Source organism: Myiozetetes cayanensis, unplaced genomic scaffold, assembly GCF_022539395.1.
Source record: "Myiozetetes cayanensis isolate MyiCay16 unplaced genomic scaffold, myiCay2020 scf2-11, whole genome shotgun sequence".
In the NCBI taxonomy this organism is placed as follows: Eukaryota; Metazoa; Chordata; class Aves; order Passeriformes; family Tyrannidae; genus Myiozetetes; species Myiozetetes cayanensis.
Window position 1 is genome coordinate 112,841,083 of NW_026087411.1, and position 27,453 is coordinate 112,868,535.

At 45.4% G+C, this 27,453-nt stretch overlaps 1 protein-coding gene across 1 annotated transcript; it reads left to right on the plus strand.

The window, feature by feature from the left end:
• The first annotated feature begins 872 nt into the window (after positions 1-872).
• RP1L1 (RP1 like 1) lies at positions 873-26,735 on the plus strand. Its single transcript, XM_050315740.1, has 10 exons — positions 873-1,511; positions 17,464-17,629; positions 19,060-19,065; positions 19,678-20,964; positions 21,757-22,349; positions 22,506-24,356; positions 24,624-24,722; positions 24,975-25,202; positions 25,518-25,817; positions 25,926-26,735. Exons 1-10 carry the CDS (start codon positions 873-875, stop codon positions 26,733-26,735), a joined length of 5,979 nt encoding a protein of 1,992 aa, XP_050171697.1.
• Positions 26,736-27,453: the final 718 nt, after the last annotated feature.

Below are 27,453 nucleotides of genomic sequence, written 5' to 3' on the forward strand. Positions count from 1 at the left end.
TCAGTGCTCTGCTTGTAAAAATAAAGCTGAAATAATCACTGGCTCTGATAATTTTGGAGAAAACCTCAAAAGTATAAGCAAGGAAGACACAAAACTCCAAAGGACAACAATACACTTCTTGTGGGTTTCTCCTGGGGTCTGACTCATGCTTTTTGTGCCTCGGGGGTGACTAACACTGACTGGATTCTCACTGGCATCTGCAGGACAAGGGCGATGTGACTGTGAAGAGCAGGGTTATGGCCTCTCTTCCTGCTGTGCTTCCTCATATCTACCTGAGCCACGACCACCACGTTGGTACAATGTGCTCTTGACCAAGCACAGATAGTAAAATTGTTGTGAGGAACAACAACTTTGCTTCCATGTTGGTCAGGCACTGATTCTGGTGAAGGGCCTTGAGGGGAAGCCGTGTGAGGAGAGACAGGGCATTTGGTGTGTTCAGCTGGAGAAGAGGAGGCTGAGGGGAGACCTCACTGCAGGCACAACTTGCTTGGGATGGGCAGAGAAGGGGCAGGCCCTGAGCTCTGCTCTGTGGGGACCCAGTGACAAGACCCAAGAGAATGGCCTGAAGTTGTGTCAGGGAAGGTTTAGGTTGGATATTAGAAAGGGGTTCTTCCCCTAGAGGGTGGTTGGGCACTGAACAGGCTCTCCAGGGCAGTGGGCACAGCCCCAAGGCTACCAGAGCTCAAGAAGTGTTTGGATGATGCTCTCAGGTACATGGTGTGACTCTTGGGGATGGGTCCCGTGCAGGACTGAGGGTGGGACTTGATGATCCTTGTGGGTCCCTTCCAACTCCGCACATTCTGTGATTTGCTGTCTCAAACAAACCCTACTCTGTTCTTTCTTCTCTTTGCAGTTACCTTTAAGCAAGAGAGATGTCTCAGGTGCCTGCTGACCTCCTGTCAACCGCCAGCTCCTACAACTATGAGCCACCCCTTCCCTCCGTGGCTCGGGGGAGTGCTCTCACCCAGGTACCTCCAGCCAAAAAAATAACCTTCTTCAAGAGCGGAGACCCTCAGTTTGCAGGAGTCAAGATGGCCATCAACCAGCGGAGCTTCAAGAGCTTCAATGCTCTCATGGATGACCTCTCCCATCGGGTCCCTCTGCCGTTTGGGGTGCGCACCATCACCACCCCACGAGGAATACACTGCATCAGCGAGCTGGACCAGCTGGAGGACGGAGGGTGCTACCTGTGCTCCGACAAGAAATACGTGAAGCCGATCGGCATCACTCCGGGGGGACACAGGCCAGCCCCTCCACGACACGCTCGCCCCTCCACTACCGTGAGAAGAGCGGCTCAGGAGAGCAAGCTGGAAGATTATTCCACACCTTTCACTCACCATGGCCCCAGAATACCCAAGAAAATCACTCTGGTTAAGAACGGGGAAAGTGGGTTTCGGCGCTCCATTATCCTGAACCGCAGGAACGCCCGGAGTTTCAAAACCCTCCTGGATGAGATTACGGAGATCCTGCAGTTCCCAGTGAAGAAACTCTACACCATTGATGGGAAGAAGGTAGGTATCTCTGATTCCTGGTGCTGGTCAGTTGTTCAAACAGGTGTTACCACATCAGCTTTTGCATTCCCTGGGATACAAATCCTTTAGAGTTTATCCTTCGGGCTTTGTCTCATTAATTATTTCCCCTTAATTACACAGAAATCTGATGTAGAAGAATCCTGTTCAGCCACTCAAAATCTTCATACAAAATGTTGTTTTGGGTCAAAGGGAGGTTCAGATGCTCCGTGTTTTGCAGCTGGGTATAAAACTATTAATAAAGTTCTATTAGTGGAATTTTCCATGCTTTCCTAGGAGGCATGTCCCCAAAAAAGGCTTAACTTTTCCATACCCAACCACTGGGAATTCAGCAGAATCAGATGGCCCTGTGTTACAGTGTTCCTCACAGAACCCTCACAGGGTCCTGCTCATGGTGTGGGATCTTCAACATCATGATAAGACAACTAAAAAATGCATAATTAATTAGGGTATGAGTGGGATCAGGAGACACATTTGTGATGATTTGGTGAATGTGCCAACTGGAGTGGACTCTTATAATGAAGTCAGGGCATGACAACTCCTTTGTTCTTCTGGTCCCAAAGGAATTTCCTGGCCAACCTGGCATTCTCCTGACTTCTCCATCTCTTTGTAACGTAGACTAACCTTTACTTCCCTATTTCTGAAGAGGTCTCACATGTTATCTGGGCTTGTCCCTGGCAATGCAACTGAGTGGAGCAGTTATCCTGCTCCTTGCCACTTCTCCCACCCTTCCAGGGCTGTGTGCCAGCTCCTCAGAGGAACAGTACAACCATTTGTGGTGTCACTTTCTGAGCCAGGTGACTGAAATGACTCGGGTTCAAATGATCCACTATCCAGGAGGGCGAAAAAAATGGAGGAATGTTTTTAGTCCAAATCACTTTGACCTGGCACAGGGACAGGAACGTGCAGTAGGAAGGAGAGAGGGAGGGGATAATGTGGTTTAATTCCTCCTTCCTGGTGGAGGCAACGTGCCATATCACTGCTATGCTCCCCACTCTGGAAGGAGTTTCCTATTCTCAGCTGGAGGATCCAAGGAAAATGTCCTTCCCAAATATCCTAGTGCCATAGCTTTCCCAATTCTACATATCTAAAGGCTGAAAGACTATCAGCCTAAGTTTGATGAGATGAAACCTCAAGGAAAGGATGATGCTGCTCCACATGTGCCAGACAAGTGAAGCTGAAATATTGCTGAGAATCTGAGAGTTATAGAGTCATAAAATACGCTGAGCTGGAAGGGACCCTCAGGATAACTGAGTCCAACTCCCAGTCCTGCACAGGACACCCTGAGAATCCCACCACACGTCTGAGAGCGTTGTCCAAATGCTTCTTGAACTCAGACAGGCTTGGGGCTGTGAGAACTGCCCTGGAGAACCCGTTCCAGTGCTCAGGATCTGTGAGAAGAGACACAGGAGCAAAGGAAGGAACTCAGCTGTGGATAACCTGGGATGTGGACATGGATTGAGATAAACAAAATTGATACTTAATCTTAAATTTTATGTCTTGGTTATGGGACTAGTCTGAGTGCAAGATGAGCAAGCTGAGAAACCTACTGTAGGATTCATCTTTCCTAAGTGTGTTCAGAGCATGTTTTTCTCCTAATCAGAGATAAAAATGATCCATTTTTGATAACTGGATGGTAGACAAAGTGAATTCTGTGCCCTAGACTGTTCCAGCAGGGTCTAGAGAGTAATTCATGTGAGGAGTGGTTGAAGTAGCTGGAGTTGTTTAGTCTGGGGGAAAAGAGGATCGGGGTGGACCTTCTCACTCTCAAAACTCCCTGACAGGAGGGGGGAGCCAGGTGGGGGTCAGGCTCTGCTCCCAGGGAACAAGGGACAGGACAAGAAGCCTCAAACTGCAGCAGGGGAGGTTCAGGTTGGACATCAGGAGGAATTTCTTCCTGGAAAGGGTGGTCAGGCATTGGAAGGGGCTGCCCAGGGAGGTGGTGGAGTCCCCATCCCTGGAGGTGTCCAAGGAAAGACTGGCCGTGGCACTCAATGCTCTGGGCTGGGTGACAAGGTGGGGATGGGGCACAGGTTGGACTCCAGGATCTTGGAGGTCTTTTCCAACCTAAAGGATTCTGTGACAGGAAAAGAAAGAAACAGGCACTTTAGATAGCAACTTTCCAAGTAAGTGTCCAAATTATTGTGGGTATCTGGAGCTGGATTCACTTCATGTTCAACCACCTGAAATGACACATCAGTGCCCAAATGCTTCTGTAAGTGAGGCTGAGCTCTCACAGAGCTGTTCAGACTAAGCTGACAGTCCACTGAGCTCAGAGCTGGCCAAAACAGGTGTCTACAGGCCTCCAGAATCACCAAGGTTCTTTTTTTTCCCAGCTTCCATCACATTATTTGCAAGGTGAGGTTTGCTGTGTACCACAACTATAACACTAAATTAAAAGTGTTACAGTAGGATTTCATTCTTCTCTCTCCATTCTGCTAAATTCTTAACACCTTCACTGATTTGGTCCATATTTTAGATTTAGGGCCTGGGACCGCTCACTGTAGGTGGTTTGGATGAGCCCAGACCATGTTTGAGCAGCCAAGCTCAAAAACCCAACCAAACCAAACACTGCTATTAAGATACCTTATAATCTATGGATAAATATTTTAATTTGTCACTGATTTCTCCATTTTTCAAGACTTGGACTGTTCAGTCCACATGGACGTGAATAATCTTGTGTAGTGGTTGTAACTTTGCCTCCATTTCTACTATTTTTGAGAATTTTCACTTATTTCTCTAAAGAAAAGGTTTTTTTCTACTTCTTAGTGCAGTCAATGTTCTCCTTGTGACTCTTAAAATAATTCCCCACAATTGTCCTTCTAATCACTATAAACACTGGTATTTTAAGTGGGATATGTATTAAATACACAGTCTATAAACAGAACATCTTCAATATTATTCAACCTTCATCTTTTCATCTAATGACACTCAAATATCCTACATTTTCAGCTCTGCTGATGGTCATTCTGTCTAAAGTTCTAACACTATATTATATTATATAATCTTTTTTTAATATGAAAATTTTCATGACTGTCTTGTCAATAAGTGGTTGATCTTCTGTACCTTAATAATTTTATTTTCACTCCTTTTATTCCTTTTATATCTCAGTGATAAATAACTATGGGTCCAATCTGGGCCATGTTATCATATTCTATATATAGCCAGGAAATATGTGATTATTATTATATTTCCTGGAAAACCTTTCACAGTGATTTTTTTTTGGCCATTCTTAATTTCAATCATTTACCTCCAGCTTTTTAACTCTTCATTTCTCATCATTTAATGTCCATTCTTATTAGGACACCCTGTTACTTTAGGCTTGGGTGCCATGACTGTTGAAAGGTATCTGAGTGCTTCATATTTCTTGGGTATTTCCTTGTTTCTGGTATTATTCTCTTTCAACAATAATTCAAATAATGTTATAAACTTCTTTTAACACATGTCTATGTAATTAGGATTGAGGGGAACAAGAACTTTTGACATTTATTCCCATATTTTGATAGCTTAGTAGAATAAGAGTAAAACCCATTCCCAGACTTTGTCTGGCCTAGAATAACATAATTCACAGTATTTAATAGCTTGTTCACAGTGTCTCTTTTGCTGCCAGTTTTTCCTTGATCTCTTGAAAACCAAACACACAAACAAAAAAATAAAAAAAAAGAAGGAAAAATCTCCTGTCCTGCAGGTGACTCAATCTATTCCATCAATGGAAGAGCTATTCATAGACTTCAGAGTGTGTCCTCCTCAATTCCCTTTTGTTTTCTCTTACTGCAATAATTCCAGATCTAAACTCAAATCTAAAATGAGTCAAATCTGTCCCAGGGTCTCTGCTTTAATATCTTTTTAATATCTTTAATACAATTTTAATATCTTTACCATTTCCTTGAGTAAATCCAGGGCACTTCAGAATTACAAGTCTTTATGAGGGTATAAATTTGGACACCCACGGAATAGACTTGTTGTTTCCTGTTCCTTTCATGCCTTATCGATTTAAAAAAGCAGATAAAAGGGATTTCTTCCTTTTGCAGTCTATCTAGTCCACAGATTTTCCCAGTAAACCTCTAAGTTTAATTGAATAAAAGCTCGAATCATCTTATCACTGGTGACCAGAGAGGAGAGATCAAGAGCCATCAGAGGCCAGCAGAGCTTCTTGCTTTGTGATCACACTTTATTTTGCTGTCATTTTGTACTTTCTTCCTCCCGTTTTTCTGCCTATTTTTACCTGTCACAAGTATTCAAAACTGTATTTTTGAACTTCCCAAGAAAAACCAGTTCAGTAGAAACAGTGATCTAAAAGCCTCAATTCCCATGTCAGTATAAATCCAGAGTGGCTCTATTGATATTTACATATTTGCATTTTCATTTTAACTCCTGAGGCTTTGAGTGAGGTGAAAACAGTATTTTTAACCCTAAGAATCAAGCAGACTTCCTACCAGAAAAGCAGGGCAAATAGCTCATTTTCCCAAACTAGCCACGATTTTTCTTGTCAGATTCTAAATCAAAGTAGTCATTTGGTGAGGATGGGACAGGAGAAAAATTTAATTTGGTTTTTCAGTTATCAGTCAAAGTTTCAGCAAGAAAATCAGCAAAAGTCAGTCAAAGTTTCAGCAAGAAAAGCAAGTGTAAATCAAAATTTTTTTTCCAGGTCAAGCCACTTGCTGCTGTTTTCCAGGTGATTAACTGGAAATAACTGGATTAACTGCCCAAATAGGGAGATTTGTTATTAAGGTTAAAATGACATATAATTAACTTGTCAGTGAAACTTTATGCACGTTTTCCCACTAAAAGATGCAAAGGCCTGGACCTAATTCATTAATTCATCTAAATCTGATCAGCTTATGAGGCATTTAGGATGGGGGGGACATTTTATCCATCAGCTCCTATTTACTCATTGTAAAAGATTGGAAGACAGACCTTGTCTTTTCACATAAATTAACCCAGGCCCGAGTTTTCACACCCTTGCTTTAAAGCACTACAGATATTTAAATATTAGCAAACACAAGACTTGTGATTCTGCATCTGAAGATAAATTGGCTGATGAGGCTGTTGGAAATTGCAGCTTTCTTAATTTTTACTGGGGACATTTTAAAAAGAACTAGGTATGCAGATGCTTAAATTAAAAAAAACAAAAACAAAAACAAAAAAAAAACACAAAAAAAAAAATGCAAAAAACCACACCAAAAAAACCCAAACCAAAACAAAACAAAAAACTCCAAACAAACAAAAACAAAACAAAACAAAAAAACCCCCACAAAACCAAAACACAACAGGTAAAGTAAAATTTGGAGCTTATCTTCTCCCCCTAGATGGACTTTCATCTCTATTCTGAGAAGTTCTCATACAACTTAGTGGGTTTTCTTTCTCCATGGTCCAAACCACAGGAACACACCTATGGGCAGATCCCACCTCTGCCTCTGGAGAGGCAGGAATGTCCCTAGGGGCAAAGAAATCATGGAAAGGCCAGAAATCCTCACAGACTGTAAGGAATGACGTGTAGGATTATGAGACATCAACAGGGGATTTCCCTTACAAATGGCAATTATCCAGGGTCCACCAGCTGGACACTCATTAAGACTTCATTTAATTCACAGGAACCCAGCAACATGACTGTGTGTCCAGTCACAGATGTCCTGATTTCTGCCCTTGTGAATCACCAGGCCTTCCTTTTACCAACTGTCCTAAACTAAAACAAAACCAAAAACAATTCCTTCCTTAAAACCCAACGCTTCTTCTCGTGTGGCGTTTGAAACCCCACTGTGTTATGGCAAATAGTCCACATAGTCTGTGGTGGCAATTACCATGAGCAGCTCAGCCAGGGTTTGTCAGCCTCCAGAAGAGTTTTCCAGGGGATGGGGCTGGTTTTGTGTTTGTTGGAGTCAGGCCAAGGCTTGGATGTGTTTTTGTTTAGGCTCACTCGAGGCTGACCATAAGTTGTTATATTTAATGAGTGAATCTGATCCTGTCTGTTGTGAGGAAGGACAGAGGGGATGACCAGAAAGACTCTCTTTTGCCTCAGACTCTACAAGTGAGAACATTGCAGAACGGGCTGTGTATGCCACCAAATTCCTTTGAGGGATCAGAGAATTCCCATGTGGGTTAATCAGGGGAGCAATCGGGAGTTAAGGAATGCTTCCTCAGGCCCCACTAACTGGGCACTGTAAAAGATTAGTTATTAGCAACTCCTTGGGGTGAGAACCCTCAGTTTTCTTCTGTGTTTGTGTGGAGTTTGGCTCGAGATGATGCTGTGGCAAGATTGACCATTCTGGGTCAAATCAAGCCATTTTTGGGCTTGCCAGCTGGAGCAGTTTTGGAGAAAGACAGAAGACACATGAAGTGATTCTTTCCCTGGTGTATCTTCCCAGTTTCCAGAAACTCAAGGGATAAAGATCTTCTTCAGCCCAAAGCAGCACCATGGGCCAAAGCTATTCTAGTTGCCAGAAGAGATTCAGGGCACATGCTCTGGCCCTGACACCAGACAGAACTATCTATAGATAATCCCACCACGCAGCATCCAAAATAGGGGCTAATTCCCACAGCCTGTGATGCTGGGTGGTCACGTTCAATCTGCTTCTTAGAAAAGCTCCCTGGCATGTGTTGACTCCCAGATCTGCCCAGGAATTTCTTGGGAAAGTGCCAGTTGGTCCAGGCTTTGAATGCACTAAAGACCACTCTAAGAAGAGTGGCACAGGCAGCCCTGTTCCAGTGCCCTGGATCCAGAATTGATTTAATTCAGCAGTAAAGGCAGAACTTTTATTTTTAGCTGCTATTAGTAAAGGTATAGACCTAACCATTACTGCTAAATAGTCCCTGGTACTAATGACTGCATTTACAGCGACCTCAGGGTGCAAGGCCAGGAAACAGGCTTGTCTGACATATTTCCTGGCTCAGATTTACACATCCACAGAGCCATTCCTGGGACATCTGTACGCTGCCCGCAGGCATCCTCTGGGCCACTCCGTGTTTGGGCTCTCTACCAAGCTCATCTGTCTTAATGACAGGTGTCATCAAGCCCCTGATGGAACTGTAAGAGGAAAAGGGGATACAGGGAGGCAGATAAGCGGGTTTCAAGTGTGGTGCCTGTATATAAACAATGAGAGAGGAGAGGTGACGATTTGCCTCCGTGGGATAGTTAATTTTCTGGTTCCACGCTGACACATTCACTGTGACACTTGCTTTTGTGCCATGCTCAGGTATGAGGGATGGAAACTGGTTCCAATCCCTTGTAGGGGTGCAAACTGTTGTTACCAAGTGAGCTGAGCCGCTTTTCCACCCACGGCGCTCGTGACTCACGGGCTAAAAACAAACGGGCAGGTTTCAGGTTCGGCGTGCTCTGATTCCCTGCCAAACCCGCAGTGACTCTGGCGAGATTCACACCAGTGATCTGTAAACCTCAGCAAAACTTTCCATGAACCTGATCCATGGGAAGACTCACATCCCAGGTGTGTTTTGGTGAACCTCTGAGATGCCCTGAAATCATCTGGCCCGGTGCCTGACAAGGCAGAGTTAAATGGACCCCGTGTGTGCTGCCCGTTTTCTTATCTAACACACACCAAATCTAATCCTTCCTTATCTAACACTGCCAAATGCAAATGATTCCCTTCCCCTGAGGAGATTACTATTGAAAGAACAAAATGTAGCAAAGTGTAATTACTTTCTAATTCTTTTGAATTTAATCCAGGGCAGAGACATTTCCAATCATATTATTGAGTGTAAGCAGGAATATTTGTCAACATGATGTGTCTATTTATTCATTTACCCAGAGCACCAAAAAATTGCAGAATTCCACCCTCTCCTGGAAAAACTGTGAATTCTCTGTAAGTCTTCTAAGTAGAAATCACTGTTTCTGCAAAGAATTTTTGCAGGGAAGACTGGACTGGTTTTTGGGGTTTTTTTGGTGGGGAAATCTGGTTTTCCAAATGCAGATTTTGGAATTTTTACCAGTAATGGGAGAAGAAAAGAGATGATGTTTTGCATTTGCATTTGCATCAACTTTCTTCTTCCTTTTGGGCCTTGAACAGGGAATTCAAAGAATTCTGGTGCAACTCTTAGCAAGGTCTGAGGGGAGACCTTAGTGCTCTCTACAACCACCTGAGAGGAGGTTGTAGTGAGGTGGGTGCCACAACAACATGCAACAAGTGACAGGACAAGAGGAAACAGCCTCAAGTTGTGCCAGAGAGGGTTTAGGGTGGGCATTAAGAAAAAAATCCTGTTCACTGAAAGGGTTGTCAAGCATTGGAAGAGGCTGCTCGGAGCATGTTGGAGTCACCATCCCTGGAAATGTTCAAAAAATGGGTGGTTCTGCACTTGAGGACACGGTTTAGTGGCAAACATGGTGGTGGTACTGGGTTGGTGGTTGGGACTTGGTGATGTAAAGGGTATTTTCCAGACTTAAAGATTCTGGGATTCTTCTATTTTGTGGTTCTATTCTTCTATGATTCTCTTTCAACTTGCATCCTTCCTGAAATAAATCCGCTTAACATCCAGGGAGCTGTTTCTGCCAAGTAGAAGTAAAAACCTTCCCATCTTTCACACTTTGCACTGTGGGCTTTGCACATTGAGAGCCAAACTTGGACTCAGTAACAAGAAAACTATTCAGTTAAGCCAAGTTTTCCAGCTAAATGTGTTTCTCTTTATGCCCAGAGCTTCTGGAGGCCACAAATTGTATCCAGAGTGCTCGACAAAGCACAAGATAGGAATGTTTATGCTAAGAAGGATCCAGGGTGGTAAGACCACCGATCAAGGCCCTGTGGATCTGTGAGCTTGACCTAACAGGGTTTATATACTCAGTCCCAGCTCCTACAGCTACTTGCAGCACATCCATGCTGTCCTTCCCTCTTTCCCCCCTCAGTTTCCAGCTGAAACACCTTTTAATCCACGCTGTAGATATTCTTTATATAAAAAGAGTAAGTTTTGAGACCTTCTGGTCATGGGGACAAGCTTGAACTCTCGACTCGTATCCTTCCCGCTGACTCAGTCACCTCAAGGCTCATCACAAGAACCAAATGCTTGGCATTTTTCAAGACTTGTCAATTTTTGAGCTAATCCTGCCCTCGGAGAGGATCAGGGCAGGAGCTTGGGGTGGGGTGGATGTCACTCTGACTCATGATTTTCAAGTGCTGATGTTGGACGGACCAGGTTTAACGAACCCGATGCCAGAGGAGCAGGTGGTGGGCTCTGATTTCAGGGAGGAATTGCAACGTGTCGGAAGGTTGAAAACATCTGCAGCAAAAAGCTTTCTAAGAAATGCCTCCCTCTCTTCTTTGTTGGACTTTGCACCTCTAACAGCAATTTGTTCTTTCTCAGGTAGAACAGGGTTAGACCTCACTTTGAGCTCACGGGGGGGGGGGGGGGGGGGGGGAAAAGGCCATCAGCTTTTCCCCTTCTTTCCTTTTTTTTCCCCTGAGGTGTTTGTCTTCTGCTGTTGCCCAAATGGTTTCCAACAACCACTGGATTTCTGATTGCAGTATTTCTCTTGGACTGCTGCAAGACTTGTCGATCCAGATTATTTCCAGGGGAAAACTCAGAATGGTTATTTTTTTCTACACATGAAAATTGTTGCACACACGGAAAAAGCATCTGTGATAACTCCAGGAAAAGCTGCCAGAAGTGCAATAGATAACCAGGATCTTGAACTATGGTTAAATAAATCAGTGCAGGGTATTATTGTTCCCTCTTTCACTTATTTTACTTGGCTGTTTGAGTGCTTTGTGATCTTCCAAAATTATTCTTTTTCATGCAACTTTCCACAGTGGTCAAAGCTGAAAGTAGACAGGTCATGCCTGAAAAGTTCTAGGAGGTGCTGATATTTTTAGGAGTCTTATAATCATCTTATATTGCTGCATTTCAGCATCCAGAGCATTGGACTCGCCCATATTCCCACGAAATAAGCATCAAACAAAGGTTATTTGTGTTTAGTTGAACACCTGTTACGGGACACTGGCATCTGCCCTGCTTCCCACATCTTTCTGTGGAGAAGAGAAGGTTTTGGGGTGACCTAATTGTGGCCTTCCAGTACCTGAAGGGGGAAGAAAGATGGAGAGAGGCTTTTGACAGGGCATGGAGTTACAGGACAAGGGGGAATGATTTTAAACCAAAAAAGAGTTGGTTTAAATGAAGTGTTAGGAAGAAATTCTTCCTTGTGAGGGTGGTGAGGCCCTGGCACAGTTTGCCCAGAAGAGTTGTGGCTGCCCCATCCCTGGAAATGCTCAAGACCAGGAAGGGGCTTGGAGCAACCTGGGATAGTGGAAGGTGTCCCTGTCCTTGGTTGGAAGTAGAACAAGATGAGCCTTAAGGTCCCTTCCGACCCAAAGCATTCCACAATGCCATGAATTTATGTGGATTTGGGGACCTTGCCTTTGATTTGATGAGTAAGAGACCATGTGAGTTTTGATTTGGGAGATGGACGGGGTGCTGTGCACTCACGTCTGGACTAATAATTTGGGTGCTACACTTTGAAGAGGATTAGATCCATTTCCATGCAATAGTTCCTTGCTGTAAATTCAATCTGACCTCGGGGGAGAGCCTTCTGGCCATGCTGAAGTGAGAGAAAGGGAGGACAAGCCATGTGTCTGTCTTTCCTTCCGCTACTTTGCTAATTTGTATGTGGGCACGGAGGGGCAACACCCCATGATTCACCTCCTGACCAGCAGATTAGCAGAGCTTTAACAAGCCACTCCCCAGAAAGAGCCAACTCTTTAATTCCTCCAGTGCAAAGTTTGGGGAAGGGAAGGGCGAGTGGGTTCTTTGCATGAATGAAATACGGAATTTCGTGGCGTTAAACCAGGATATGTCAGTTCAGAGACCTGGCTGGCCCCGGATTGGATGTGGCACAACCACAAAACAGCAGGGTGGTTCACACTCCAAGGAGCTGTAAATCTGTGTGGAAGACAAAAGGGAACAGCTGAAAGAGCTCGAGGAAAGGAGGCAGTGAGTCAGCAGGATAGGGAATGGACTCAGCCCATTAGCCTGTTCTTCTGCTCTGTTACAAGCTTTTCCTGTTTCTCCCATGAATCCCTCCACCCCTTTGGAAGGTGGATCACCTTATGGACTTGTCCTCTGAACAGTGTCTTGCATTTTCCACATTCTGTCTAAGTCCCAAATGTCTCTGGCTGGCTGGCAGCCAGCAGAGGGAAAGAAAAAGGTGTCTTCTTCATTTTGTCTTCATCAGAAATTGGTATCCACATTCACCTTCTGGGGTGAGCAAGGCTTACAATGGTTCTTTTTTCTCTGGGAAGAGCCAGAGGATGGCATGTTCTCCATGTCTAACAGCTTCCTTGTTTCAGACATGCTATTTTTGCCCTGTTTCTGTTGAGGTATTGATGACATTGTATTATTAATTGTGCTGCAGTAGCACCTGGAGGTCCTTGCTGAGATCACAGCCCATTTGTGGCAGGTTCTGCACAGTGATGTTCCTGGAGACAACCCATCCTGAATGGACAGCAGCCAGACTGAAAAAACCCCAACATATGGCAGAAGAGAGGATGTTCTTTTATTTTCACCCCACACAGGGTGGCCTTCCCAGTGGAGCTTTGAGTAATGTCTGGGATGTTCAATATTCAGCTCAAATGGGGCTTCCTGGTACCTATTGAGTGGACATGTTGGCTGGAGTTAATCTCTCTTACCACTGATGTCTCAGATTATGTTCTCATATTTTAATCCAATCTAATTTTTCACCTGCTTTCTCCAGAGCTCTGATATTTCTGACATGTGAACAGCTTCTATGTCTGCTTTTCACTGGTTTGTTGGGTTTTTTTTGGTTTGTTGGTTTTTTTTTCAAATCTTGCAGTCTTATCTCTCAGCAAGTTTATGTCTAATGTGCAGTTTCTTCTCCCAGCATGAAAATCAATGGCAGAAATTGCATGGAAAATACAAGTTTCACAAGTCAAAAGAACTCTTTGTCTTGTGTTTGTTATGTCCAAGAGGAAGAGCAGGGACACTTCTCTTGCTCAACAGCAAAAGCAAAGGAGGCTGAGAGAGCTGTGGGTGTTCACCTGGAGAAGAGAAGGCTTCAGAGAGACCTGAGAGCCCTTCCAGTGCCTAAAGCACCTCCAGGAGAGCTGGAGAGGGACTTGGGACAAGGGATGGAGGGACAGGACACAGGGAATGGTTTTCCACTGCCAGAGGGCAGGGAGAGATGGGATATTGGGAAGGAATTGTTGGCTATGATGGTGGTGAGGTCCTGGCACAGGTTGCCCAGAGAAGCTGTGGCTGCCCCATCCCTGCAAGTGTCCAAGGCCAGGTTGGACAGGGCTTGGAGCAACCTGGGATAGAAGAACATGTCCCTGCCCATGGCAGGTGGTTGGAATGAGATGAGATTTCAGATTCCTTCCAACTCAGACCATGATGATGATGATGATGATGATGAAAAGAAAGCTCCCAGTTCTCTCCTAGTAATAAGCAGTGCGATGCAGACCCCAGAAAAGCCAGGGGAGATTCTACCACTGGTTGAAATGGTGTCAGTATTTCACTCACCGCCTTCAGGAGCAGCAGTGGACACTGGCATGGCTGCAGGTCTAGGATCTGCTCCCTTCAGACTATAAATAATATTTATATATTCTTTAAAAAAGAAAGAAATCTGAGAAGCAACACATTGGCCTCACCCTGGGACACACTGAGTGAGCTGCAAGTTGCTAAACACCTAAGAGGGCACACTCTGCCTGGAGATAATTTAGCACCAGTAAAAGATGTCATGTTGAGTGGCCTGAAGATGTCAACTGTATATCCCAGGCAGGGACATGTCCTCATGACTGAGGGAAAACCATTCTGAGCAAACTGAGATGAACTATTACCCCAGCACTGCCCTGAGAGAGAGGACGTAGCATTAAACCAAATCAGTGGGAGAAATATGATTTATTTAACCCTTAGAAAATGCCCATCTGTATCCACACTGCCAAAATGCTTTTAACAATGAAGCACCCCAAAGATGAATTTCTGCAATCTATTAATTCAAAGAGATCAGGGTTGGCAAGATATTAGGAAGGAAAGATATGTTATAGGAATAAAAACTGCAAAAGAGCTGGTGATGGCAGAAATACTCCCTGACAGACTATTTGAAGTGACTTAACACAAGTTCTGTCCATAGAAAAGGATTTGGCTTGTGCAAAAAAAATTAAAATAAAATATAATCTCTATATATAAAAATATATATAAATTCAATAACTCAGCTGGCTCAGCTCCATTGATTCCTGAGGCTCTGTCATTGCCACCATCTATTTTCTGCACACACAACACAGTGGTGATGAGTGTGATTGAAGTATCTACACAGATCCATGGGAGGAAATATCCTGAGCAAAAAATAGCTTGGACTTAAAAAAATGATCTTTACAAATCTAAACTTAGTGGGGATTTCAAGACAGGTTGTTTTACATCAGAAACAGAAAAGATTTCATGTCTATTTTTCTTTTTTCCTCTCCTTCTTTTTCCTTTTTCTCTTTCTTCTTTTTTGCCCTCTTTTTTTTTTTTTTTTTTTCTTCCCCCCCCTAATTCTATGGGGTCAGGGTGAAAGACCTCACCAAAGGAATAAAAATGAAAAGAAAAAAAAGAACAGGAAAGTAAAGAAGGAAAATAAATACACAGGTGGCAAAACCCTACTCAAAATATTTGATTTATTAAATTATAGGCTTTTAAAGTGAGCTAGAAATATGTTTTCTTTAGGAATATAGAAAGATGTTTTCTTTAGGAATAGATGGACCAGAAGTGGATTTATTGACCAATAACAAGCAGTAGAGAGACAGACTGAGATCTTGGGGTTATTTTGAAGTTTTATGTTACTGATCACAAGGACTCAGCAGTTTTGTTGCTTTGCACAGTGTGTTTAATGCAAGTTTTAGTGAGCAGAGCTTCTCTTACTGTGGGTTTTATAGAAACAAACTCGATGTGTCTTAGTCACAAGTGTTGTTAAAGTGCAAACAGTAAATAAAGAATGAAGGGAAAACAATGGGATTTCAGTGTATTCCCACTAAAAGTGGATGCCTTATGGCTTATTGTAAGAAAAATGAGCAGAAGTGATTAACTGCATCTAGAATGTGATTTGATTTATCTCTATCTCGTTGTTTTACCCCACACACATTTACCCTCCTCTTATTTGCACCAGATCCAGCAATTATCTCTCAGTACCCCCCACAGCCCTGGTGGTACCAACTCATCCTGGAGAACCCCAGAAGAATTTCACAAACCAAGGCCCTGGGCTCTCCAGTGGGTCTGGCTCCTCATTCCTTGGCTGTAGCAAGATTTAGAGGCCAAGTTCTGTCCTTCATGTGCTGTTATTCCAGGCACAGGTGACAATGGCAGGCCCATCATCGCTGCTCCTCAGAGGTTCCTTATCTTCCATTCCCAGCTGCTCATCAAAGGGATGATGATTAACTGACACAGTGACGTCAGGGGGCATCTTGGGGGCAAGATAGTGCTGTGCCAACCACCAGCACTGGCTTGGTGTGGTCACCTCTTGTTGGGGGGTTCCCACGTGCTCTAGAGATGTTCTCCTGATGAAACAGATTGAGGAGGAGGGGATGTCCCAGCTGGATTATGGAGACCCCTGGCAGCACAAAGCTGCCAGATGCTGGCCCCTCTGAAGTCCTCTCAGACAGAAAGAGATCCTTCTCCTACTTTTAAAAGCACTGAGTGTTTTATCTGAGAGCTGAACTTCACTCTTTCAAATATGAAGTTGCAGGAGCCAGATGGAATCACAGAATGGGCTGAGTTGAAAAGGACTCACAAGGATCATTGAGTCCAACCCTTAGACCTGCACAGGACCATCCCCAAGAGTCACACCCTGTGTCTCAGAGTATCATCCAAATGCTCCTAGAGCTCTGGCAGCCTTGGGGCTGTGCCCACTGCCCTGGGGAGCCTGTTCAGTGCCCAACCACCCTCTGGGGCAAGAACTTTCTCCTGATATCCAACTTAAACCTCCCCTGATGGAACTTCAGACCAGTGCTCATCACAGGATTGATGCCTATTATACCTTTAGAGAAGTAAGTGTTGTATTTGAATGGGTTGGATGGGACTCTGAACAACCTGCTCTAGTTGAAGATGTCCCTGCTCATTGCAGGGGGTTGGATTAGATGACATTTAAAAGGTCCCTTCCAACCCAAACTTTTCTATCGTTATATGATTCCATGAAAAGTGACTCCTGTAGGACTTGGTGTGTAATCCAGAAATGGGTCATGTGGTGAGGGTGAAGAGTGTAAATCTGGGTTCTTAGGGAGGAACAAAGATTCCTTCACAGGCACTTCCCTCACTGAGTGACAACGTCCCTCATTGTCCAGCACTGAGGCAATAAATGGGGTTATAATTCAGGCAGTATTTGAGGTAATATTAGGGGTAATATTAGTCACAGTTCTTGTTCCTCTTCCTGAGCAAAAAATGGAAGAGAACTAAGGGCCAAAATGAAATGTAGCATTTGCCAGGTAATAATTGCTGTCCCATACAGGAATTACAGGAATTTAAAGATCATAATTCTCTGTAAGCAAAACTGAAATGCCTCCAGTTCCACTCTTTCCCTCACTACCACATTGATTATGCCTAAATCTTTCCCAGAATATGGGAAACCTCTTAATAAATGAGATTTCTTCTCCCTTAGGCAATCTCTCCCACCCCTTCCCTGTCTTAGGAAGTCTGATTAAAATGTAGCAGAGCTTCTCTTTCAATGGAAGAATATTCCAACAGAGCCTGCCAGCAGGCTCTGGAAGACCCTTAAGTTCTCCAGAACCACATTTATTTTCACAGAATCACAGAATATCCTGAGTTGGAAGGGACCCCCAAGGATCATTGAGTCCAGCTCTTGGGCAGGACAACCCCAAAAGTCACACCCGAGAGCGTTGCCCAAATGCTCCTTTATTTAGGTGCCAACCAACAGCCAGCTGATTCTGGGCCTGGAAGAGTCCAGCTCTTCTCCATCAGCTCCTGGTGATCCCCTTTGCTCTTCTCTCCCCAGATTGACAGCATGCAGGCCCTGCTCCACTGCCCCAACGTGCTGGTGTGCGTGGGCCGGGAGCCCTTTAAACCTGTGTCCATGGAGAACCTGAGGAAACACTCGGTGGAGAAGCTGCCCAACCTGCCTCCCCGCTCCACCGGCAACAGCGGCATCGAGAACAACGAAAGTAAGCAAAGCCCCTGGGTGTCTCCAGGCCTGCGTCCCACAATGTGGGCATTGCAGGCACCCATTGCGCTGCCCCAACGTGCAGATTTCATGTGGAAAGTGCACTTCCTTCTCCCTCCTTCCCTCCCAGGCCTTTCCATCCTCCCCTTCTTTTTCTCTGGTTTCCTTCTAGGATTTCCTCCCTACGCCCCCCTCCCCAGTCTTTCTCTTACATGCTCCCCGTGTCTGGCTGACTTCCCTTCCTCTTTCATATCTCTGGGTCTCCTTTTCCTTCCAGAACTCCCTCCTTTCCTGTGTCTGTCTCCCCAAACCCTTGAGATTTCCCACGGATCCTCGATCCCCTTGTCTGTCTGGGGTGTCACGCCTGCACTCATGGACTTCCCTGCACCAGGAGCAGAGGATGCCCTGGTTCTGCCATCAGGAGGCTCAGTTTCTCCTGCAGGTCACAGCTGCCCTTTTGGGAACAAAACATATTTTTAGGGAATGTTTTTTTTCAGGAAGGAGTATGTTATGGATTATTCAGGATTATATTTCTTATTTTATTCTTCCCCGTGAGTTATCTAAGGTCACAGGTAATTAAACCAACCACCCTCTGTAGCCTGTGAAAGGAAACTTCCCACTTCCAAAGGGCAATAATCTCATGTGTACTGGGGATTTGTGGTGGAATGAAATTCAATGTGCTCTGCAGGTGGGCCTGTTTCCTCTCCCTTGTCAATACCAGGAGTTGGGAAAGATTCCCTCATGTGTTGGCCACTAGCTGTAGAAATTTATGGACAGAGACATTCCACACTCACTGCCTGAGACATAAAAAATTGAGGGGGAAACATGGGAATAAACTGGACCTTTTGTCCATCAAGAGACTGAACAAATATATCAGTTCACATGCATAAAGATGATTACAGAAAGCTATTTCACGTGTTATTGGTCTTGGCTGATGTGCTCCTGTTCAACACTCCCTTCCCAAAATGCCTCCATCCAGCTGTGCATCCACATGCCCATGGAGACACGTGATTGTCCAGATATATATACAAGTAAATTTTGGACAAGCACAGATTAGAAACAAGATGGATGAATGCCTTTCAAGGCAGCCTGATAGCAACATATTCTTTTTGAAATGAAGGGTCCAGGACCTCAATAAATCTATGCACGTCACTGCACTGGGCCATAGAGAGGCTTCAGATTCCTAAATTCCCTTTCTATCACTGATTCCTTCTGCAAATACCCCTATTTATCACCAGATTACAACTCCTTTTCTATTTGTTCTTAATGTTTTAATAAACATTATGATTATTGATAGTGGCACATCCCTGCAGGGACTGAGTGTTGCACAAGAAATCAGAGAATCATAGAGTTGGAAGGGACCCATCAGCACCATTGAGTCCAACTCCTGGCCCTGCACAGGACACCCCAAAAATCCACCACGTGCCTGAGAGCATTGTCCAAACACACCTTGAATTCAGACAGGTTTGGTGCTGTCACCACTTCCCTGGGGGACCTGGGAATGTGTGACACTTGACCAGCAATTAAGGAAGAGAGTCACTTCTCCATATATTTTTCCCTGGCTGAATAAGAAGGATGAAAACTTGAACAGTTAAATAAAGGAGTATTTGCAATGTGATAAAATACCAAAACTCTGAGACTAAATTGCTCTGTATGTGTGTGTATTTATATATTTCTATATTTATTTATTTACTTGACTTCCTGGCATGCATTTAATAACACAAAATGTTTCTGTTTTAATTTAGATTTTAAAAAGTAAGTTAATGTATTGACGATTTTAATACATGTGATTAATTCAGAATTAACGTTTAACAAGGAGGTTAGATTAGACAATCCCCAGGGGTCCCTTCCAACCCTAATTATTCTGGGACTCTGTGATTTATGGCCATCACTTAGTCAAAGACAAATTTTCAAATCACATAAATTGACACAGGCTTGGCTTTAATGGAATAACATCAGTATTCTCTAGTCTGAGGGTTTGACTCAGGTATTTTGTGTCACCTTTATCTGAGTTAACATTTCTCTCCATCTCTCTTTCCTTCCCTCCAGTGAACTTCGGACTGAAAGCCAAAAAAAGCGTTATCCACCCGCGGTCATCATCGAGCAACAGGTCCATGAGATTTTCTTTGTCGTCGGAAAAATCGTATCCCAACGGTCTCGCTGCCTCGCCGGATAACGGAGCACCCTTCTCCAATGGCTGCTCCCACCCCAAAGCCGGGGAGCTGGTCCAGTCCCTGGTCAACGATGACATAGAGAAGCGGGTGCACGTGAACAAGGACGGGAGCTTGTCCGTGGAGATGAAGGTCCGCTTCCGCCTGCTGAACGATGAGACCTTGCAGTGGTCCACCCAGATCAAGAAGTCCAACCTGCTGAACCGGCTGCCTTGTGAGGAGTCAGGAGTGGAGGAGGACAGTGGAGTGGACCCCCTGCAGAAGATGAACCCAGAAGTCAGCTCGGAGGCGGATGACTCGTTGTATCCCTGTGAGATCGATTCCTACATGTCAAAACTTGAGGAATCCGAGTGTGACGAGGCTCACTGTCACAGCTGTGGGAAGAAGCACCAGGACTATGACATCTGGAAGAACCCCATGCACACATCCCCGAGGGAAGAGCCCAGCGTACAGACCACCTGGCGCACGCGGTCGTCGTGCTCCAGCACGTCCTCCCGGAGGAGAGTCATCCACAAGAAAATGACTTCCATGGACAGCCTCCCCACCACGTCCAGTGAGGAATTCTCTGAGCACATTGTGAGAGAGTCCTCATCCTACTCAGAGACTGTAGAGAACAGGGTGGCGTATCGATCCGTCAGAAAGTGCAGGTGCCGAAGTGATTTATCTACAGGTGCTTCCATTGGAGAAGATCAGCAAGGAGACACTCCGGCAAGCACAGGGAATAGCCAGAGACCTTCATCCCTGGGTTTAATGTCACATTCCAGCTGTGAAAACAACCTGGATACTCAAGACGCCCCCGAAGAAGACCAGGAGATCAGCAAAACCATTTCACAAAAAGAAGAGGAAAACTGTTTTGAAGGTTCCCCTGTGAAGGGCTTAAAGGATGACGTGGAAGAGGCTGACAGCAGCAGAGTTGGGAGTGCCATGTCCAAGTCATCCCTGCAGTCCAAACGGAGCAAGAATAACATCTGTGAGGAAAACAGCACCGTGAGTAAGAGCATGTCCTCCTCCTCAAGCCTTCAGAAGGCAAATCCAGGAGAGAACTCTCGGAGCTCCACGCCTGCCAACAGTGTGCACAGCAAGTCCAGCAACTGTACCACCCAAAAAGCAAAGAGCGAGCAGGATGACCACTCTGATGAAAATCCAGTGGTCTCCTCCTTGTCCGGTGAGTCCTGCCCTAAGAAAGAGGCTGAAGAGGCAGAAACAGGGCAAGAGGAAAGTGAAGTTCAAGAAGTCAGCTCAGTGTCAGCAAAAACAAAGCCCAGCCAATCAATTAGGGGTGAGAGTTGTGAAGGGGAACGATGCTCCACACAGGGAAGCCACTCCTCCAGAGCTACTGACAGGAACAGCAAGAGAAGTGGTAGCAATGAGAACGTTCCATGCAGCATCTCTTGCTCTTCCAGGGGATCCAAAAAGAGCAAACGCAGCCATGTTCATTTGGATGCACAGTCTGAAGTGTCTGTGTCTTCATTTGGATCCTCTCCGAATAAAAAGAAGAATTCCCTGCATGCAGATGATGCGAGATCGTGCAGCAAAGCATCCAGTTACTCCAAAAGCTCATGTGAAACCAAGAAAAAATCTGTTGGAAATGCCATGTCTCAGAGGGCAGGATCTCTTCAGTCAAATGTTTCATCTACTAGTGCAGCAGAAGCAACTGCAGGTCCTGTTGAGGAGAAAAGCTCTAAAAGTAACACCAGTCACTACAGTGAATCATCAAAAGGCTCAAAGAAGAGAAGCCATAGAGAAGAAAGTAGTAAACCATCATCCGTCTGCTCAAAATTATCAAGTTCTAGTGGAAAAGCTGGAGAGGGTCATGCCAAGGTTAGTTCAGAGCCCTCTTCTTCCAAGCAGGGAAGTATGAGTGGGAGTGTATGTTCCAAAGCTGACCACGCAGTTGAGAGTGAGATTAGGAATGGAAAGTCCACAAGTGTCTCCTCAAGAGTCTCTTCAAAATCAGAAGCAAAAGAAAAATTCTTGTTGGCTCAGATATCCCAGGAGATGGACGAGAGGTGCTCACAGTCCAACATGTCTCAATCTTCGAAGTCAAGGCGGACAAAAAACAACAATCTTCACGTGAGGATGTCGAACTCCAGCCGGGCGTCGCTGTCTGAGACGATGTCCGTGCGCAGCCTGCACTGCCCCGCCCCACCCAAAGGGAAGCCAAAGAGGAAAAACGTGCGTCCAGCCGTGCTGAAGAACTCCTCTGTTAGCAGCTTAGGCACCAGGTCGCTGCTGAGCACGGGGAAAGAGCAGAAGGAAATTGTAGATTCCTCCAAAGAGACGTCCTACGGGTCTAAGTCAGCAGCGCCCGAGACAAACGATAAGAATAATAAAGAGACCGATGATTCTCAGAGCAAAAAAGCGGAGGAAGCGTCAGAGGACACAGGTGTGCAGGAGGAAGGGAGTGATTTGATGCCATCTGCTCTGCCAAACGCATCTCCAGAAGAAGTTGTGCAAGAGTGGCTCAGAAAAATCCCTTCAGAAACGCTGCTTGTGAAATATGAAATGGAGGACGATGTGGAAGAGGAAGGTACAGAGACAGCTACTGAGGTATCACACTGCACACAGGTCGAGGAAGTCCCAGAGGAGGAAAAAGTTGAGGAAAAGGAGGAGGAGGAGGCTGAAAAGGAAGCAAAGGTTGAAGTGGAAGAAGAGACAGCAGGAGATATAGCTGTTAAGGAAGAGGTTGAAGAATGTGTGAACCAGGAAGAAGTCTGTGAGGTGGCGTCCGAGACTGCCAAAGCTGAGCAGGCAGAAAGCAACCAGTCAGTTAACTCCAGCCAAAATAACAAGAGGGACCTGCCCAGCTCTGTCCAGACTTCTGTCCAGATCATGAAGGCCTTGCTCAGTTCGAAACACGAGACCAAATTTGACCGATCGAACAGTTTGCCCGAAGTGTCCCCCACCATGGGGAGAAAACTCAGCAACTCCGCCAACGTTTTGATTACTTGTCTTGCCAGTCTCCAGCTCCTTGATGAAGAGTCAGAAGACCCATCAGACACCTCAAAAGCTTTGAGTAAGTCAAGGTATACGGAGCTGCTGAATATTTTTCAAGCCCTGTGGTTGGGATGCACAGCTGAGAGGAGCGGTCCAAGCTCTGCTCAAGGGGCCAGCGAGCAGGCAAAGCCAGACCTTGGGTTTAAAGGTCCCAAATCCATGGATCATGCCTTCACTCGCATGTCCTCCTCCGGGGTTGATGTCTGCAGTGGTTCTGGTGGCTCAGGAGAAGAATGTGCAGCTGGTGCCACTTTAGTGGCCCAGAAAACTGTGGAATTCAAATCAGCTGAAGAGGAAAATACAGAGAATGGAACTGAAGTGACTGAGGCTGAGGAGCAAAGTAAAGAGGAAGGGCAGCCATCCCGCCCCTCGACAGCCTGCTCAGAATCACATAGAGAGGAAAAAGCACACTCTGCTACTGAAGAATCTCTAATTCAGGAGGAAGAAGAGAAGGAGGAGGATCAGTGCCACATCTCTGAACACGGTCAGGAGGAAGGGGGAGAAAATGAAAACGAAGAAAGCAGCAAATTAGCCCAAACTGGAGAACAAGAAGAGGCTGCAGCTGTGAATGATGAACTCCCACAAGAAAATCCTGAAGCCACCATCGATGATACAAATGTCAACGGTGCTGATGGTGAGATGGAGATTAAAGCTGGTTTGGAAGAACATCGTGAAAAAGAGTCACCAAGTGTCGCAGAGCCCAAAGTCAGTGCATCCACCAGTGTGGGGACATCCCTTGCCCAGCAAAACTCAGTGGATCCAGACCCAGTCTGGGTCTTGAGACTGCTCAAAAAAATCGAGAAGGAGTTCATGGCTCACTATGTCAATGCCATGAATGAGGTAAAAATCAGGTGGAACCTGCAGAACAACCGGCAGATGGATGAAATGATACTGGAGCTGAAGGAGGAGGTGAGTAAAAGGATACAAAAAAGCATAGAGAGGGAGTTGAGGAAGATCAGAAGCAGAGCTGGGACGAGGGTGCCAAGACCTCCGGATGAGCCACCCACACCCCAGTCAAAATTCCAGACAGAGCAGAGGAGGTGGAGATTGCAAAATATGCACAACAAGTCACTCTTTGGTGGCAAGAACGGCAACCAGACCAGGCTGGAGGAGACAACAGAATTATCCTTCGATGTAGATCAAGACTTGGCACTTAGTGCAGCTTTTGATGACAGTGTTAGTAAACAATCAAGCGAGGAGGAATATTGTCCATGTGACTCCTGTGTGAGGAAAAAACTGGCCTCCAAGCCCCAAAGACTCCCCGTGGTGGCCACCAATGCCCCAGTCATGAAAGCATTTGATTTGCAGCAAATCCTGAGGCTGAAGAAAGATGATAAGGAGGACGTTGTTGTTGCAGAAACAGCCCAGGACATCAAAGGTGAACCCCAGGCAGCTGAAGGAGAAGTGGAGGACAATGAAGTAAAGGAGGTAGAAGTAAATGAATTAAATGGAGGTGGAGAAGAACCTGAAATAGCAGAGAGTCAAAAAGGTGAGGGGGAGGATGAGGGGGAAAATGAAGAAACCAAAGAAGACGAAGCTGAAGGAGAGGGGGAAGAGAAAGCAAAGGAGGAGGAGGAGGGAGAGAAAGGGGAAGAAGAAATTGTTAAGGCTGAAGAGGAGGAGGAAATAGAAGATGAGGAGGAGGGAGAAATGAAAGAAGATGAGGAAGTAAAAGAGGAAGAAGCAGAGGAAAAGGAAGAGGAAGAGGAAATAAATAAGGAGGAAGATGAGGAGGAGGAAGAGGGAGTGAAGGAGGAAGAGGGAGAAACAAAAGAGGAGGAAGAAGCAAAAGAGGAGGAGGAAGAAGCAAAGGAAGAGGAGGAGGAAGAAGTGAAGGAGGAGGAGGAAGCAAAAGAGGAGGAGGAAGAAGCAAAAGAGGAAGAAGAAGAAGTGGAGGAGGAGGAAGAAGCAAAAGAGGAGGAGGAAGTGAAGGAGGAAGAGGAAGAAGAAAAAGAGGAGGAAGAAAAAGTGGAGGAGGAAGAAGCAAAAGAGGAGGAGGAAGAGGTGAAGGAGGAGGAGGAAGAAGCCAAAGAGGAGGAAGAAGAAGTGAAGGAGGAGGAGGAGGAAGGGAAGGAGGAAGAGGAAGATGCAAAAGAGGAGGAGGAAGAAACAAAAGAGGAAGAGGAAGAAGCAATAGAGGAAGAGGAAGAGGCAAAAGATGGGGAGGAGGAAGGGAAGGAGGAAGACGAAGAACCAAAAGAGGAAGAAGAGAAGGAGGAAGAGGAAGAAACAAAAGAGGAGGAGGAAATTAAGGAGGAAGAGGAAGGTGCAGAAGAGGAGGAGGAAGAAGAAGCAAAAGATGAAGAGGAAAGCAAGGAAGAAGAGGAAGAAGCCAAAGAGGAGGAGGAGGAAGCAAAAGAAGAGGAAGCCAAAGAAGAGGAAGAAGCAAAGGAGGAAGAAGAAGAAGTGAAGGAGGAGGAGGAAGAAGCAAAGGAAGAGGAGGAGGAAGAGGAAGATGCAAAAGAGGAGGAGGAAGAAGCAAAAGAGGAGGAGGAGGAGGAAGCAAAAGAGGAAGAGGAAGAAGCCAAAGAGGAGGAGGAAGGGAAGGAGGAAGAGGAAGAAGCCAAAGAGGGGGAGGAGGAAGAAGGAAAGGAAGGAGAAGAAGAAACAAAAGAGGAGGAGGAGGAAGGGAAAGAGGAAGAAGGAAAAGAGGATGAGGAAGGGAAGGAAGAAGAGGAAGAAAATAAAGAGGAGGAGGAAGGGAAGGAGAAGGAGGAGGAGGAAGAAACTAAAGAGGAGGAAGAAGAAGTGAAGGAGGAGGAAGAAGAAGAAGCCAAAGAGGAGGAGGAGGAAGAGGAGGAGGAGGAAGAAACTGAAGAGGAGGAAGAAGAAGTGAAGGAGGAAGAAGAAGGAGAAGCCAAAGAGGAGGAGGAAGGGAAGGAGGAAGAGGAAGAATCAAAAGAAGAGGAAGAGGAAAAAGAGGAGGAAGAAGAAACAAAAGAAGAGGAGGAGGAGGAAGAGAAGGAGGAAGAGGAAGAAGGAACAAAGGAGGAGGAGGAAGCAGAGGAAGAAGAGGAGGAAGCTAAACAAGAGAAGCAGGAAGAGGAAGAAAACCCAAAAGAGGAGGAGGAGGAAGAAGAAGCAAAAGAAGAAGAAGAAGAGGGAGAAAAAGAGGAGGAAGAAACAAAGGAAGAGGAGGAGGAAGAGAATGAGGAACAGGAAGAACAAGAAGAAGAAACTCAAAGTGAAGAGCAGGAAGCTGATGATGAAGCTGAAAATGAAGCTGAAGAAACAGAGGAGCCAGAGGATGATGAGGCAGAGACATCTGAAGGCAGAGGGGATGCCAAGGACTCTGGAACTGACAACAATCCTGGAGAAGATGATGCAGAAGGAAATGAAGAAGCTGAGCAGGAAGAAGCTGAGGCAGTAGAAGATGCAAAACTGGAGTCAGAAGGTGAGGCTGAGGAGGAAAACAGTGAAGGAGGTGAGAACCACAACGAGAATGAGGAGGAACCCGCCGATGACAACCCTGACAAGGCACATGAAAATCACGAGGGCAAAAGCAACAAAAAGGTTTCTCAGAAAGTCTCAAGGGCCAAAGGCAAGAAAAACATCAAAAAGAGTCTGAAAACATCCACTGCCCTTTCTTATTATTCTTCTGTAGGAAACTTCTCACAGCAATCCCAGAAGGGGTCTGAAGGTGGAGATGAAGGAGAAGAGGAAGAGGAAGGCAAAGATGACAACAACCCTGGGAGTGACCCCCCCAGTGGAGAGAATCAAAGCAATGAGAGCTCCAAACCCTCCCAGATGTATCCTGAGAGTGAGGAAGAGGAAGAAGATGAGGACAAAGATTCTTCAGGCACTGAACCCGCGGGAGATGAGGACCCAGCAGATGCTGAAGGGGCAGATCCAAAGGAGGCTGAAAATACTGATGGAGTTCAGGATTCTAAAAAGAAAGAAGACTCTGATCATATCGACCAGGATGACTTGGACTTCTAGAACTGCTTATTAACAACTGGGGTTTTTTTCTTTCTTTCTTCTTTTCTTTTCTTTTTTTTTTTTTTAAAGTACATTTTCATTACATATTCCAGTATCTCCAGTGAGTTGAGTCATCATAACGGGCTTTTCTTCTGAGTTAAATGTGAGTTAAACTTGATCTTGAATTCTATAAAGTTGCAGTTACCTGCCCTCATTTCTGGAGGGCTGGTAAACACATTAATATTTTGTGGTCTCAATAGATAAGTGGTTTGGGGAAAGGGAAGGCGGTTTTGTTTGTGACACCTTCTTGTTCCCACTCTTTAAGCCGTGCTGTTTGCTGCTTGAGTGACCTGTGGCTCTGCTGGGCACCATCTCTGAGTGACTTCGGGATGCCTTTTGTCCGTTGCACAGCATTTTCCTGGGAAGATTTGCCGATCCAAGGAAACACGGCAAAATCGGGATTCGTTGCCAAAGTCTGGTCAGAGCCCACAGAGATGGACATTCATTTTCCTCCCTCCCCTACCTTAGCCCGCCCTGCCTTCTCCTTACCCACAAAAAGGGTCTGAGATTAAAAAAAAAACCAAAACCACGTTCCCTGTTTTCCCTATTATCCCTTTAGCAAAGGTTGAGCTCATTCCTTGCTTCACTGGAAAACCTCAACACCCAGGAAGGTCATTCCAGTAGATGTCCTCTTCCCTCTCTGTTTGCACTGTGCTCCTCCCTGTAGGGGTAGATAACG

Coding starts and splice junctions, on each gene's coding strand:
- RP1L1 (XM_050315740.1), top strand. CDS start 873: ATGTCTCAGGTGCCTGCTGACCTCCTGTCAACCGCCAGCTCCTACAAC. Junction 20,965..21,756: donor AGTGGTCTCCTCCTTGTCCG/GTGAGTCCTGCC, acceptor CTTCAAAATCAG/AAGCAAAAGAAAAATTCTTG. Junction 24,723..24,974: donor AAGCAAAAGAGGAGGAGGAA/GTGAAGGAGGAA, acceptor GAGGAAGGGAAG/GAGGAAGACGAAGAACCAAA.